The sequence below is a fragment of the Saccostrea echinata genome, unplaced genomic scaffold (genome assembly GCF_033153115.1).
Source record: "Saccostrea echinata isolate AGI-Se365-2 ecotype Australia unplaced genomic scaffold, CSIRO_AGI_Sech_v1 ptg000033l, whole genome shotgun sequence".
Taxonomy (NCBI): domain Eukaryota; kingdom Metazoa; phylum Mollusca; class Bivalvia; order Ostreida; family Ostreidae; genus Saccostrea; species Saccostrea echinata.
The window spans coordinates 24507375-24522241 of NW_026889782.1; the positions used below are offsets into that span (position 1 = coordinate 24507375).

The 14867-nt window shown below is 34.5% G+C and overlaps 1 protein-coding gene across 1 annotated transcript; it reads right to left on the reverse strand.

Moving 5' to 3' along the window:
- Positions 1–13741: 13741 nt before the first annotated feature.
- LOC133198304 (RE1-silencing transcription factor-like) lies at positions 13742–14509 on the reverse strand. Its single transcript, XM_061334414.1, has one exon. The coding sequence runs from the start codon at positions 14507–14509 to the stop codon at positions 13742–13744; it is 768 nt and encodes a 255-aa protein (XP_061190398.1).
- Positions 14510–14867: the final 358 nt, after the last annotated feature.

The following is a 14867-nucleotide window of genomic DNA, read 5'->3' on the forward strand; positions in this document are numbered from 1 at the left end:
TTTTTTTTATTGTGTAAATTACATTTTTCTATATTTTTTCATTAATAAATTACTGCTCTTAAAACAATTAACCAAAATATAATTTAAAAGTTTGTTTTTCTTTGCTGTCACATTTGAAACAAGAATGTGCATATATACATGCTTATATAGAGAGTGCTTTTTGATATGTGATTCAATTATCCGGACGATTCATTTATCCGGACGATTTCGTTGGGGACAGAGGCGTCCGGATAAACGAGGTGCCACTGTATATTAATGCATATATGTTACAAGGATGAACGCTATCATGCATCTACTTACATAAACTTGTAACTTGAATCACCATCACATCATGCGTTTACTTACAAATAAAACATACAGAATCGAGAAAACACAGGAATTAGGGGACAAAAATTCATTCAAAACAAAAAAATATATAACATGCAATAAAAACTAGTGTGTGTTATAAATCGACATCACTTGTGTAGTTTCTAGTATTAATTGTAAGATATACAGAAGTTATTTACAAAAGCTTTTTTTGGAAGGGGGGGGGGGGTAATATGTGACATGTAAAAGAATTGAGATGTCAAACAGAATGATACATTCCTAATGTTGTTAAAATTAGTCATTTCAAGGTCATCTTTTGGCATGCGTGGGTTTTCTCTAGTGAATTCCTCCTCACTATCATCGCTCTCAATTTGATCATAATTTGGAGAAAGCGCAACGTTGGTATTTTCTTTCTGTCTACAACTACGAATACAAATACATAGGAGAATAAATATGGGAATGGCTAATAAACTGAAGAAATAATAACCAACAAAGTATTTACTTTTATCATCTGTTGTTGAACTTAAGGTGCTGTGAGGAGTCTGTGGAGTAGAAACTGGTAGCATCAGAATTAATTTGGGTCCGGGTGCGAGTAACGTGCGACTGGATGGTATCAGTGTGGAAATAATCACTGGAGGTAGTAACAGTACGTGTTCGGCTGGTGTCAGTGGGGATAGTAACAATGCGTGTTCGGGCGATGTCATGGGTAGTAACAGAGTGTGTTCGGGTGGTGTCAGTGGGGGTAGTAACAATGCGTGTTCGGGTGGTGTCAGTGGAGGTAGTAACAGTGTGTGTTCGGGTGGTGTCAGTGGGGGTAGTAACGATGCGTGTTCGGGTGGTGTCAATGGGGGTAGTAACAGTGCGTGTTGGGGTGGTATCGTTATTCGTAGAACCACTGTGTGGCAGAGTAGTGCCGGTGATGTCAGTAGTGTCGGTGAGGGTAGTTACATTATGCATTCGGACGAAGTTTGTGTTAGTACTATGTTGTCGAGAATTAGTGAAGTAATTTAACAGTGTGCTGGATCGAGTGTTAACTGTAAACAATGCAATTTCTTTAATCTCAGGTGTTTTTGATCCGAGTTTATCTGAAGTAGAAGTTTGATTGTTTGTAATTTTTGGTACGACTGATGATTCTGAAATAGGTGACGTGTCCGTGTAAATAAAGTCACTGGTGTTGTCTGGAAGCAAACTCTCATCTAGAGATCCATAAAAAAGGGAAGAAAAAAAGAACAAATACCATAAAAAAGAACCCCCCAAAAAACTCCAAAACACAAACAAAGAAAAAGAACAAAACCAAACAAATTAGTATCTTACAAAGATATACTTACAGGTAGTGTTGTCAGGCATTGTCGTAACCTCTAATTCTGTAAATATAAGAAATGAAAATTCAAATAACGCTTTAAGATACTGGAATGTAAATCAGTTAATGAAAAAAAATCTTAATAAATTTGTTTTAGTCATATACCAGGACACTTTACGTCTTGACCGTTGAAGGAACAAGCCATGAGTGACAAATCAGCGATTTTTAGCAACGTCAGCGTCTAATTTAAAAGGCACGTCGATTTTTTCCCACGGGAGAACAAACGAATCAGGAGCGGGTGGTGCGATCAAAGAAAGAAAGGAGAAATGAGAGAAAGTTTTATTTTACCTCGACATCGGACACGATCCTTTGCATTTTCCATGATGATTTCCTTAATGAAATTTGTATGACAAAAACGTTCATAATTGATAATAGGTCCACAGTCCCCATTAATAAATAATTGTTCAGTGACGACATCTGATGGTTTGATTTCTTTTATAAAACAATCCACTTCCACTTGATTATAATTGAGATTTAGAACACAGATAGTCTCTCCTGTACACCTGGCCCACCCCAGGAAAGGGTATTCACAAGTAGGGGCCAGTTCAAAACCAATGGAGAATTTTACGCTCGTAAACAAAACATAATAAATCAAACAAAACATGGTTATTAAAAAAAAGTATTTCTCTATGATTATCCAATATACGTTAACGATCTGATGGTTTCAGGAAAACTTTTTCCTGTGAGACCTAAATAAGACTTGACTAAAAATTAGGTTAAATTATTTGAATTTTATTTAAAATTTAAAACCAGTTTTTAAATTCTTCAGTTATTGCGTTTTTTAATATTTTCCAACGATATACCTCCAAAAAATCACATAGGAATTCGGTATAAAAGGCGGAAGAAACACCTAAAATATTACCTTTACCGCTACCATGGAAAAATATGTTATATTTTAATCCTTTGCACACATTTCATAAGGCGCAGTTCATTTCTTTAAAATTCTGTTTTTTCTCTTTCATATTTTTAAGTAGCCACATATGCAAAGAATTACAAAGAATAAGAGGGGAGATATCTATGTTAATAGATATCATAGGGTCAATACCCTGTCCGTGAGTACTAGAATTTATTATGGAACTTGGAAATTATCCGTAAGAGGTCAGTAAAATGTTTTTCTTTTATTATATCCTATTATTTTTTTTTAATATAGGATGGAAGATAAAAGAAAAAGGACAAGGTATATGAATTTTGATTAACACATTTTTTTACCAATAGAAATGTATGATATGATCGTAATAGTGTTATACAACAATTCTTTTCCTAAAATGACTACGAGTCCAAATAGTTAATAAATGTTTTACATTGCATTACAGCACTCCTCTAAAATAAGTGCACCGTAATTTAAAGTTTTTAAATGTTGGAAAATTTTTTTTTGAATTTATATAAAAATACCACGTCTTATACGCCTATATATATATATATATTTATATATATATATGATTTTTTTTTATTTATGTATAGCACGCCAGAAAAAAAGAAAACAATGTGCGAAGTAGGGTCAATAATTAAAAATAAATATTAAAACAAAATATTATGTAAAGGAATTCCTATTATGGGTGATTTTATTTTTATTTTCAATATTAGTTGTTTGTTTTTTTTTGTTTTTTCAGTGTGCCACCCAACGTCCCGAATTCTATGCATACTATTTTCCTTATCTTTTTTAACAACACCAATGTATCGTTTTAATTTTTTTTTTTTTTTGCATTCACACATTTTACTTTGCAGTTAAAAAGTGGAAGTCATTACTATCAGTGACGAGTAAGTAAATCTCTACATTTAACCCAAGTCGCGCTTCCTCTTTCTTTTACAAATCGTATTATTACATGAATGAATGAACTGTTTAAAAACTCGGACATACCGAAGTTCGGATATTAAATGACTGATTACGACAACTTGTGTATCTTTTTTTAAATACACATGTTTTCTAACAATCAAATAAAGTCCAAACATCGATATGCTTTGTCCTTATAGAAGTTTACCTTTTCAATGAAAACAAAACACTTCAGACCAAAAAATTAATTTTGTGATCAGATTTTATTAAACATGTAGTTTTAAATTCTATCTTCATCTGTCATCCGATCTGAAAACAGAAAAGAGATTGTTAATCAGAAACTTTATTAAAAAATAACCCAGAACTTTTAAGTTATAAGGGTTAAATTCGAGCAACTATCTATGGATGCTTTACTCATAAATTAATAATAGATGAAAACAATCATCATTCATAGACTTCAATTGATTGTATAAATAACAATTTCGTTCTTTAAAAAAAGAAAAATTAAAACATATATATCTATAAAATGTATACATTGTATTTCTGAGTATGCAAAGATATAAATATAAAACTTACTTAAACTACATGTTTGTCTTTGGGATTCCTCCCGGCCCCTTCTCAGTCTTGTCAGTCTTGGATTCAGTCTTGGATTCCTCCCGGTCAGTCTTGGTTTCCTCCCGGCCGGATTCATCGGTCTCCATTTGTGTGCTGAAAGAGAGATAATGATCACATATCACATCGTTACATTTATCATAGAGATTAATTTTGACTGTGATAATAAAAATGTAAAAAAAAAAAAAAAAAAGATTAACCTATGCCAGAAAAAGCTCAATTCAACATTCAACGAGTCGTCCATTTCTGAAGACGAACTACAATTAAGAAAAGAAAATCTTGATTAAAAGAAAAATCACCCTCCCCTCCCCCCCCCCCCAATGCATTTAATAAGAGGTATACGAATAAAAGAGTCCGGTTCTATAAATTTACAATTTTACTCACTCGGGTATCAATATGAACCTGTGCACCCTGAAAAAAAAATTAAACAGGAAAAATACTAAATTCAGTGGGAATGAAAGAGTTTAAATTATTCCCAAAAACGTTTATCCAAAACGAAACGAGTTTTAAAAGAACTAACGTTGGTCTTTTTGGTGGATTAGGTATTCTGTGGATAAAAAGATATCATGTTTTAGATTAAAAAAAAATGTTACAATGTATATTCGTTAAAAATGATACATCTTTTTTTTGGTTTTATTCAAGTTATAATACACTAACATAGTCTCTCCTCCCGTTAAGGGGGTCAATTGTGGACTGCATATAAAGAAAAAATTCCAATTTATTATTATTTCTTGTGAAGAATATATATTTAGCGAATATTGAAATGATGGTAATGAGAATCATACGTACTCTTTATTTGGTGTACTGAAGAAAAAAAATATGGTATATATTTTTAATTAATTGAATCCATCACTGATACGAGTTAGTTAATTTATGAAAGATAATGAATCTAAATCAATAAAAGGTAGGCAATAATTTTTTTTTTTATATACCTCGTTCGTTTTCCATATCTTTTTTGGAAACTATAAAAAGTAAGATTACAATTGTAATGAAATATGATAATTACTTATTAAATACATCATAGTTTCTAAGTAAAAAAAATGATACTAAAGTACTCACGGACACTCGATATTCTTCAATAATTCCATTGCTCTCCTTATGTCATCGCAAATGCATCTGTTAACGTAAAATTTGTCGATTAAAAAAGTAAAAAAAAAAAATAATTTAAAGCGCCCAAATATTCATTGAATGTGTATAAGAAAAAAAAATATACATATATATATAATACTTATCCATCTTGAAAGGATAGATAAGATTTGAAGGGTATTTTTTCTTTTTATTGGGGAAAAACACGTGATATGAGTACCCAATTTGAATAATACATGTAATAATAAAAACGGGATTTTGAAATGTATACAGTGAATCTGGCGATGAGAGAAAATGTAAAATATGTACTGGTCATCGTTTTTTCTAATATCAGAGAGAAACGAGAGAAAAAAAATTCCCATAGACGTGAAATTATAAATGTTCATCTGTAAATGAAAGATGCCACAGAAATTATTCCGATGACATTTTTACTATCAATTTCTAACGATCAACTGACACATTCCTGATCAAATTCAGTGACTTTTATTATGATTGCATGCAGTGTACATCAATTTTAATCAGTGTATTCAGTTGATAAGTGAATAAAATCACAAGTGAAAAGGAGGGATGACCACATTGACCAGTGTATACCCTTATATAAAAGTCCACCAGAACTTTATTTTGAACTCGTTGATTATTAAATTAAGGCATTACTAAAATGGAAAATTTAATTGTATTAAGTTTGTTTTTCGACGTCATTTTGTTTATCAGCGCTTGTCGGGAGTGCAAATATTTTGTCGGAGACTATGCCACATGTTCAGGAGAATATACATGTGTTTATGATGCCAAATACGTCGAAGTCGAGTGCTGGCTAAAAAATATCAAAACTGACGTGCCCATTGAACAATTATTAGTGAGAGGAGAATGTGGCAATGTAACGCAGTTTAAAAAATGTTGTCAGCAGGGAGTGAAAGCCGTTGAAATGATAACTTCGGGTGACATTCTATCATGTTTAGGTAGGTGTAACGAATTATAATTATTTATTGCGTACAATTATGGTTAAAAATACATCATTTTACCTCATCCCTGTCGCAAATTTCCCACGGAGTTACACTCAATCGGAGCAGATGGGTGTTACATAATTGCATCTGCAGTGAATGAGGGGTTGCATCAGTGAGAAAAAATCAATAATGCAGTCTCTCACGTTATGAGCCGCGCATTTTCATAAGATGCCGTGCGTACAGGTATTCAGTAACGGACTTGCGACGCTCGAGTGCGGTACATCTTTATTTTTTCCCTTGGATTACTGTTTTAGTGATTTTATACGAATATGACATGGATTACAATATTTACATGGAATTAGGCGTGTGATTTTATGTGATTTATTTATACGAGGTAATTTTTTTTCAGACACCACTACAAGTACAGTGATGAAGTCCAGTGCAGTGCGTGAGTCAATGTCTTAAAAGTCTCTCAGATCAGTACAATTTGTTTTTCTTCCTTAGTAATTGTTAAGTTATATAAGTTCTGCAGGTCTGATGATGCTTTATGATCGTTGTTTTTGATTTCAGTATTTATTGTTACAATTAACATCTTGTTGATTTTACAAAATTAGTATTTCATACTATTTTAACCTATTAATAAAGTCTAGGTTCTTTATTTTATTGTTATGTTAATATCTACAGATACAAACACGATCGAGTCGAGCAAAGACACGGACTCCTCTCTGACGACAATTACCTCATCCTCCGACATTAGTACACAAGGAGACGTAACACCTCATGTCACACTTGCAACACTACACACCGCCTTTAAGCACGGACAAAACACAACGAACTTAACCATCCTCTCGTCCATGCCACACGGAAACTCGACTTTCACAGCCCCCTCCCATAACAGTACTAAATCTGTCATTACGACTCCACTCGCGTCCTCCGCTAAGACACACGGACGAACTATGACCATCTCAACTACCCCCTTCCCCGACATAACCTTTGTAAACACATCCCCCTCCCCCAGTTCACACAGAGACGACAAATTTAACAGAACATTCCCATCCCCCAGCAGTACGACGGCACCCGAAATCACGCCTGGTTCAACGAGGGACACGACCCCTAGTACCAATGAGAGTTCGGACAAGGGTATCAAAAATGAACTTGACTATCTATTCATCACTATTCTTATACCTGTATTAGTCATTACGTGTGTCTGTGTATTGAGACTAAAACGTAGAAAAAAAACTAATTTTGTAAACAACTCAATTGAAATGGAATGTATGGGCGAAGGTGACATAACATTATTCGAATTAAACACTGTTAAATAATTGCATGATTAAAAACTACTGTCCAAGTTTTATCAAGCATATAAAGTGATTTGAGAACTATCTGAGTTGTGTGTAACAGAATTATGAAGATCCGTGATTTGTATTAGTAGACTGTACTAATCTTTAACTTGTATGCTACTAATATGGATTTGTGGTAGACTAATATCATTGTTTTTCGCATGAATTGACACTGACTCTCCACAACTATATATGCCAGTTACCAACGAGTTTGCTAGAGTTACTTTATAGTGTTGCAGATGATGATTTGTTGAATTGTGACTCTTTTAATTTATATAAAATGGATTTATGTGAATTGCTGGATGAAAAAGTAAGACACAGAAACGTTCATCTTAGTCATAGTCCAAATACTTTGTATCACCGTTCTTTAAAATGTTTGATATTGCAATGTTCATTTTTAAATAGAGTATTGAAACACTTTTGTCTAAACTATCCACAAAAGTAATTTTTGATTCATGTGCTATGTTTAGGGGGTATTGGTGGTCGGAAGTTACTAGTAAATTTAAAACGAGTAGAAAGGTGTAACCATTCATGCCATCGAGACTTATAGGGAGTATTGGTGGTCGGAAGTTACTAGTAAATTTAAAACGAGTAGAAAGGTGTAACCATTCATGCCATCGAGACTTATCCAATTAGGAATCGTTTAAACGAACACTTACAAAATGTTTCTTAGTCCCCTTTTACTCTTTCAAACATTTTGCAAGTACACAAAAGCAAGAAATGAAGATTAAACAGCTTTGATTACTTTTGATTATTTTAAATTTGCATCATATATCTCTAAATGTTTGGTATTTCGTGTGTAGGATGTGTCTGGCCGACACAGCAGTGTTATTTGTCCTCGCAACAAGTATGAAGTAACACGTTACAGCAACTGAAAGTTCCTTTTTGTTAAGATTTGTGGAACTGCAAAAGGATTCAGGTGTGACTGTCATATTTTAATGATTTTAAATTCTGACATATTTTTATATTATCAATAATTATCAATGTTTCATTTTCATTAATTGATGTTTTAACTAAATTATACGCAATTTTTATTTAAAACTTTATGATTTTGAGAACAAGAACATTTTCAGGATTATAAGTGTGCCTTCTAAATAAACAAACTAGTTTGTCGGATTAACATTCACGCACAGGTTCCCTTTATTTCTTGGTCAAAAAAACATTACACTTTATTTTAGAATAATTCATTCTCACATATGGGCAATTATAAAATGGTAAAGTTAATTTGTAATATAAACATTTGCTTGTCTATCTACTCATCTGTCAGTACGTAAGTATATGAGTTAATTTGCTATCACTTCGGGATTAACTCTTAACAATAGATGCTAGAAAAAGTGAGATTGATTGATTGATTGTATGTTGTTTAACGTCCATTTCGAGAATTTTTAACTCATATAGAGACGTCACCATATACCGGTGAAGGGCTTCAAATTTTGACCTTTACTCTGCACTTTGGGCTATTTAGCAGTGAGGGATCTTTATCGTGCCAACGTCTACCGTGACACGAGGCCTCGGTTTTTAAGGTCTCATCCAAGGACTGACAACTTTCACTTCAAAGTGCCGAGCACATGGCGAAGGAAAAGTTGCTACTTATTTTTTATCGACTTAGGTCAGTCGCGGCCGAGATTCGAACCCACGACCTCCCTAACACGGAGCGAGCGGAAAAAATGAGAAACTTTTCGGCAAGTTAAATCAACTCTTGGTAATAAGGGAGTTATCCTTGCGAGGCTCCGTAAGGGAAATTGGTTAAATTCTATTATTGACAATACTAATTTAATATAGTTATCCCTCTTGAGTGTCCTCTCAAAGGACAGGTTGGAGGTTTTAGTTTGTTCTCCCGTCTCCCCCCGTCACTTACGCTAGGGACACGAGACAATAAACACTATTAAACTTCATCCTTGTCATATTTTAAGGGTCAAAAAGGAATCATCCAAAGGGCCAAGGAAATAGGTGTTGCTGGCACATACCAGAGCTATTCCCCATACCTGATGAGTGCGCCTTAATACGTGGTGGATACAAAGATCCGGCTCCTCTCACCAACCCTGAGTCACATGCCAAGACCGCATAACTATTACCTAAGGACAACGTTCTTGGACGACGAGGAGGACTTCGACATGATTGAAGAAGAGGTAATGGCTTCATCTTCCCTTGAAAAGTTTGGAGGTGGCGAAGAAGAGACTGTCGCCTGGCTGGCAAAAACATCGCCAGTATTCTGTCTTTATGATTTAAATGACGAAAGACTAGCGGCTGGGTTTCCATTACATTTGCCAGGCGCCGCTTCACTTCGATATGACAATCTAGATGCTAGAATTAACAATAGAGGGTTTGAAGATGTAGAGACAGCATTTTTAAACAGATTAAGAGTGCAAAACAATGCATGTGATATTTCATTGTTTAAAATACAACAACTGCCAGATGAATCCGCTGAGCAGTATGTTACCAGATTTCAGAAACAGGCTCAGAAGGTCAATTGGCCTGAAATTCAAATGGACTTTTGCGAGAAGCGACGACTTTTACTGTCGACCGTTTACTTTAACACTAAGACAAAATACAAAGCTCTTTTGCGATGTAAATATATATAACTTCCGAGTTTATTAAAAGATTACAGTGAATAATACCAAATCACATATTGTGTTGTCTATGTTGGGAACGGCGACTACCCTATCCACAACCCCTTTCCCTTCCCACCTTGACTAACTCCTGCTAAGTTTTCTTTCCGGATTTCTTCCCTTCCTACATGTTTTCTTCACAAAATACGGTTAAAAGGAGTTATTATCCCTCACGATTATGGTAATCAAATTATGTTATTCGGTCTCCATCATCTCTTGTGTTCATTGTATACCGGAGTAGTAAGGACGGCTATACACCGGGGGTTAACAATAGAATCTATTGTTGTCAGAGGACAATAGAGAATAATGGAATCTATTTTAATAAGAAAACAAAGGAGACATGTATGACCTAATTTCATACATACGAGAGGTAAACAATGCATGACGTAACGTCATACAGTGGGGAGGGGGGATAGTGGATCTATTGTTAGAAACTTTATAGCGAAGAGGGTGAATCTATTATGATGAACAACACAAGGACGATAAAGGTAACCGTGACGGTGACCGAATTTATAAGTATGAATGAGGTACAATGGAGAGGTTACTCCAATGACGTATAGTTCAGTACCCTCATATTGTATTTAATCTAGATTCGAAATTACTTTGCGAGTACACATTAACTCAGGTTACATCGAAGTATAAACGAGAACATAACAAATGATCATGTCATATAACACTCGCGAATCCATTATCATCACTGGTGGTTTAAATGAATGGGGGTTTAACCTATATTTTACACTGGTAGTACACAACAGGTATTTCAAAATAAGAGACATTCTCCGTAAAAACGTTAGTTACAAAACAATAATAAACCCAAGGTGCATGAAAGGTCGTTTTAAAATAGTGATTTAAAAAATGTCAATTCTTAATGTAAAAAGGACGAATCGTATGACTCTGACAGACTTTATACTTCAGTACCCTTAAATTGCGCATCATCTATGAATTTAATGACCTACATTAACTCAGGTCACGTAAACTTGTGCAGCTGTTTTTGTTTCATTTTAAAAACCTTTGAATTTTGATTGTGAAAAGGCTTGCAATTAATAACACAGATGAAGGATATAACAAATAATCATTCGAAATAATTTTTACTACTCCTATACAGAGAGAGAACACAGATTTCTTTTCAGTCTTTTAAAATTTACACTGAATACACAAATGTATCTGTAAAGTAGCGGACAAGTAAGACTGTTGTGTTTTCTGTGTTCTGCTCCCTAAATGTATTTGTTTACGCTAGCAGAAAATATCTTAATGATATTTCACTTTTCGGTAAACTCTGTCATCAAGTTAACAGTCAATTTTTGGCGATCTGCAATGCGCCTCTGACCGACAACTGAATGAAACTACGAAGCTGGAAAATATTTAAATGATTTATCTAAGCATTTATATCTTTTAAAAGCAAAATTTACAAGAAATAACATCATCTTTTTTTAAATGTGAATAACCTTACTTCTTACAAATCACTTGCTCATGCTCCCTTGATTTATATTTTTTTAACATAAAACATTTAAGTCAAATTGACAAGAACTAATATCTTTTTTTAAAAATGTCAATAATCTTGCTTCCTGCAAGTTACTCGCTCATCATTACTCCTTTAAAGTCTGTACACATTTGCTCCCTGCAATATTGTGTTGTTAGAGGAGGGGGGCAGTACTTCTGCAGCCCAGGAACCTAAACCTCATCAGGAACCTAAAGTATTAAAAAATATATTTCAAACGTTAAATTACATAACAAAACTACATATGTATTAATTCAGTATGTATAAAATGCAGTCTTAGCATAACATACGAAATACCATTTTATTTCTTTGCGCTTCTGAGGTTGTAGCCCTCAACCAACTCTTCCTCAACTCCCCCGCAGGCGCTTAACTCTAGGTCCAAGTCTGGACGCCTTCTGCTGCGTGGACGGCTCCTCTCAACCCTGGGGTTCGAGGAACGGAACGGTATCTGCCACGTCAGCTGAAACTTTCGCAGGAGTATTCTGCATAACCATACCAGAAATCCTAAGGCCATGAGGATTAAGGAAGCTATGGCCATTCCGAAGGCATCACGCACTGAGAATGATAAACAAATGATCTATTAATGCAAAGTATTTTAAAAGTATCAAATCATTTATTAAATCATTAGAGGATTTAAAAATAAGATATTTGATACTTACTTTATTAGTATTAATGTAACATGCTTCATGCACAGATCTAGGCCCCCCCCCCCCCCCCGGGAAAAATCCCCCCCCCCCGCCTGGGAAAAATTTCTTGGGCCACGCCTGTGTTTTAAATTAATGTACATGCATAATAATGAAGAGGGGAAAAAGGCAAGAAAGAGAAAGATATATATACATTTATTTAATAGAATACATTGCTATCTAAACATGCAAAATTTGTTGTAAGAGGTTAAATGGCTAAAAGCGATCACTGTCAGTAAACAAAAATCTTTAAGTTTTTAAAGTAGTCATTTCAATATTATCATGTGTCTTGTGTGGATTATTCTCGTTAAATTCCTCATCACTATCATCATTCACAAGATCCTCATAATTTAATGGAGATAACACAAGTTGATTCCTATTTTTTTTTCTTACATTTGTGACTGCAAAAGCATGAAAGAATAAATATGGGGATAACTAAAAAATGAAAAAATAATTACCATAAGAGTAAATACTTTTACCATCGGTGGTCAGAATTGGGTCAGTTGCGGTGCTATGTGAGGTACTGGTTTCAATGTAGGTAGGGAATGCGTGTTTGTGGGACCTATTAGTGACGGTCTGTGAACGAGTGGTGCCAATGGTTGTAGTATTGTGTGAGGGAGTGGTGTTGTAACGTGTTCTCTTCTGATGGATCCCTCAGTTACTAAACTGAGACCGAGACTCAAAAATAATACAAACTTAAAATATCAAATAGATCGCCTGCCAAAATATACAGATACGGCGAACGTATGTACAAAAATAATCGCCTGCAAAATATAGAAAATAAGGCGAAACGAGTTCCTCTCGTTAAAATAAAAAAAATGATTACCCTTAATTACTTAACTAACTAATCACTAATAAAATCACTTTCAAAAATATTAACTAAGATTTACAAACCTATATACAAAACTATATGACTTAAAATGAGTTCTCAACAGATGAGTACTCAGCTACTCAGCACTTTTATTTATACACACTAAAAGACACTATGTCCACTGAGGACTAGTCGAGCTGTCCCCGCGAGAGTAAGGATACTTGATCCACGTTCTCTTATGGGAAACTGTCGGCTTACCTATAAATATAAACCTCTGCACACAGCTTTCCTCTTCTGAGGTCAAACTAACACTGAATGTGCTGACGCTAGTGGTATGGCGTTTATATACCCTCAGAGCGGAAGTCAACGTAACTTGTCAACTAAGGGCGCCAAATTCAAACTTAGTAACATCATTTACATTACACTACCCCCTCCAAAGAGGAATGCGTCCCGCATTTCTAAATTCTAATAATATCTATTAAGCTACTTAATGAAACTCTTAATACTAATTCTAACTCAAAAACAAATTTTGGTATTTATCTCAAAATATCTCAATTATGTCAGAAGTTTTTATCACATATCAATGTACAATAATATACAATACTACTCAAAGGAAAACTCTCTATACCAGTGAGTAAATCAAATGAGAAAAAATGTACAATAGTTAACTCAGAAACAAATGTGAGTATTATCTTTACCCTTAAGTGAAAAATTACTGTTTCTATTACAGTTTAATCACAATTTCCTCCTCTACTACACGACTGACTCTAACTGAACCATCATCCGTTTTAGTTGTAACAGTCTTTTCAACTCTACTGTACTTAGTTGGTACTGTCTGTACTGCAATGTCCTTCATTGTCTTATTTTTACTGTTCACAGACTGTTCGTGAGAAGGTGCAGAAATAGTTGGTACAAACACATCAACTTGAGGTTCAGGTATTGAGCTTCTTCTCACGTCGGAACCAAGCGTTGTCTTTGTACCTCCAGTTGATAACTTGGATTTCTTTGCAGGAATGAATATTTCGGGCATAGTTCTTTTTCTCACGACCCTTCCAAGGATTAGCGAATCCTGCATCTCCTGTTCTTTCTCAATCACTGGATCTCTACGAGCTGAAGACTCATCAGGTTCTTCATAGTAGTTAACTAAACTATTGTCAGGTATAACGTTGCTAATGTTCTGTTCTTCTACATCACTGTTATTAGGACTTGAGTCACTCGAGATCTGTAATTCATCACGAAGTCTAGCCATAGCTGCTACACTCTTCTCATTTTGCTCAGTTTTCTCACTTGGATGCTTACACTTCTTGTGTCTGTTCAAGTTCGCTTTTCTCAGTGAAACATAGGGACACTTATCACACTTAAACTGTTTTTCTTGCTGTTTCTTTCCACACTCTAGAACATGATTAAACAGTGCTTCACGACTTGATGTGGAAAATGTACACATCGGACAATTTTCAGGTTGTTTTCTGGGGGTTGTTTTGGTATTAACCATGATGGAATTCTGCAAAGAGAAAAACTATTGACTTTAAATGCTCTAGTACCATTTAGTGTCATAATCAGCTAACCACGTTGGTAATTGCTTTGTACGTTTTGGTCTGACATTATGCTCAAATTGAGATGAGTTATCTGACTCATTTTGTACATTACTATCTGACTCGTTTTGTACACTATCTGAATAAACTTCTGGTAAATTTTCTTTTTCGCCCGAGATCAATTGAGATTGTACAGGTCTCATACGATCTACATGAATTACTTGAGATATTCCTCTTGGTCCGCAATTTACTTTATAATTTATATCGGAACATTTGGCCAGTACTTTGAATGGGCCATGCCAATAGCTGGTTAGCTTT

Bases quoted from the DNA above. Each gene is read 5' to 3' on its own strand.
- LOC133198304 (XM_061334414.1), bottom strand. From the start codon at position 14,509: ATGGTTAATACCAAAACAACCCCCAGAAAACAACCTGAAAATTGTCCG.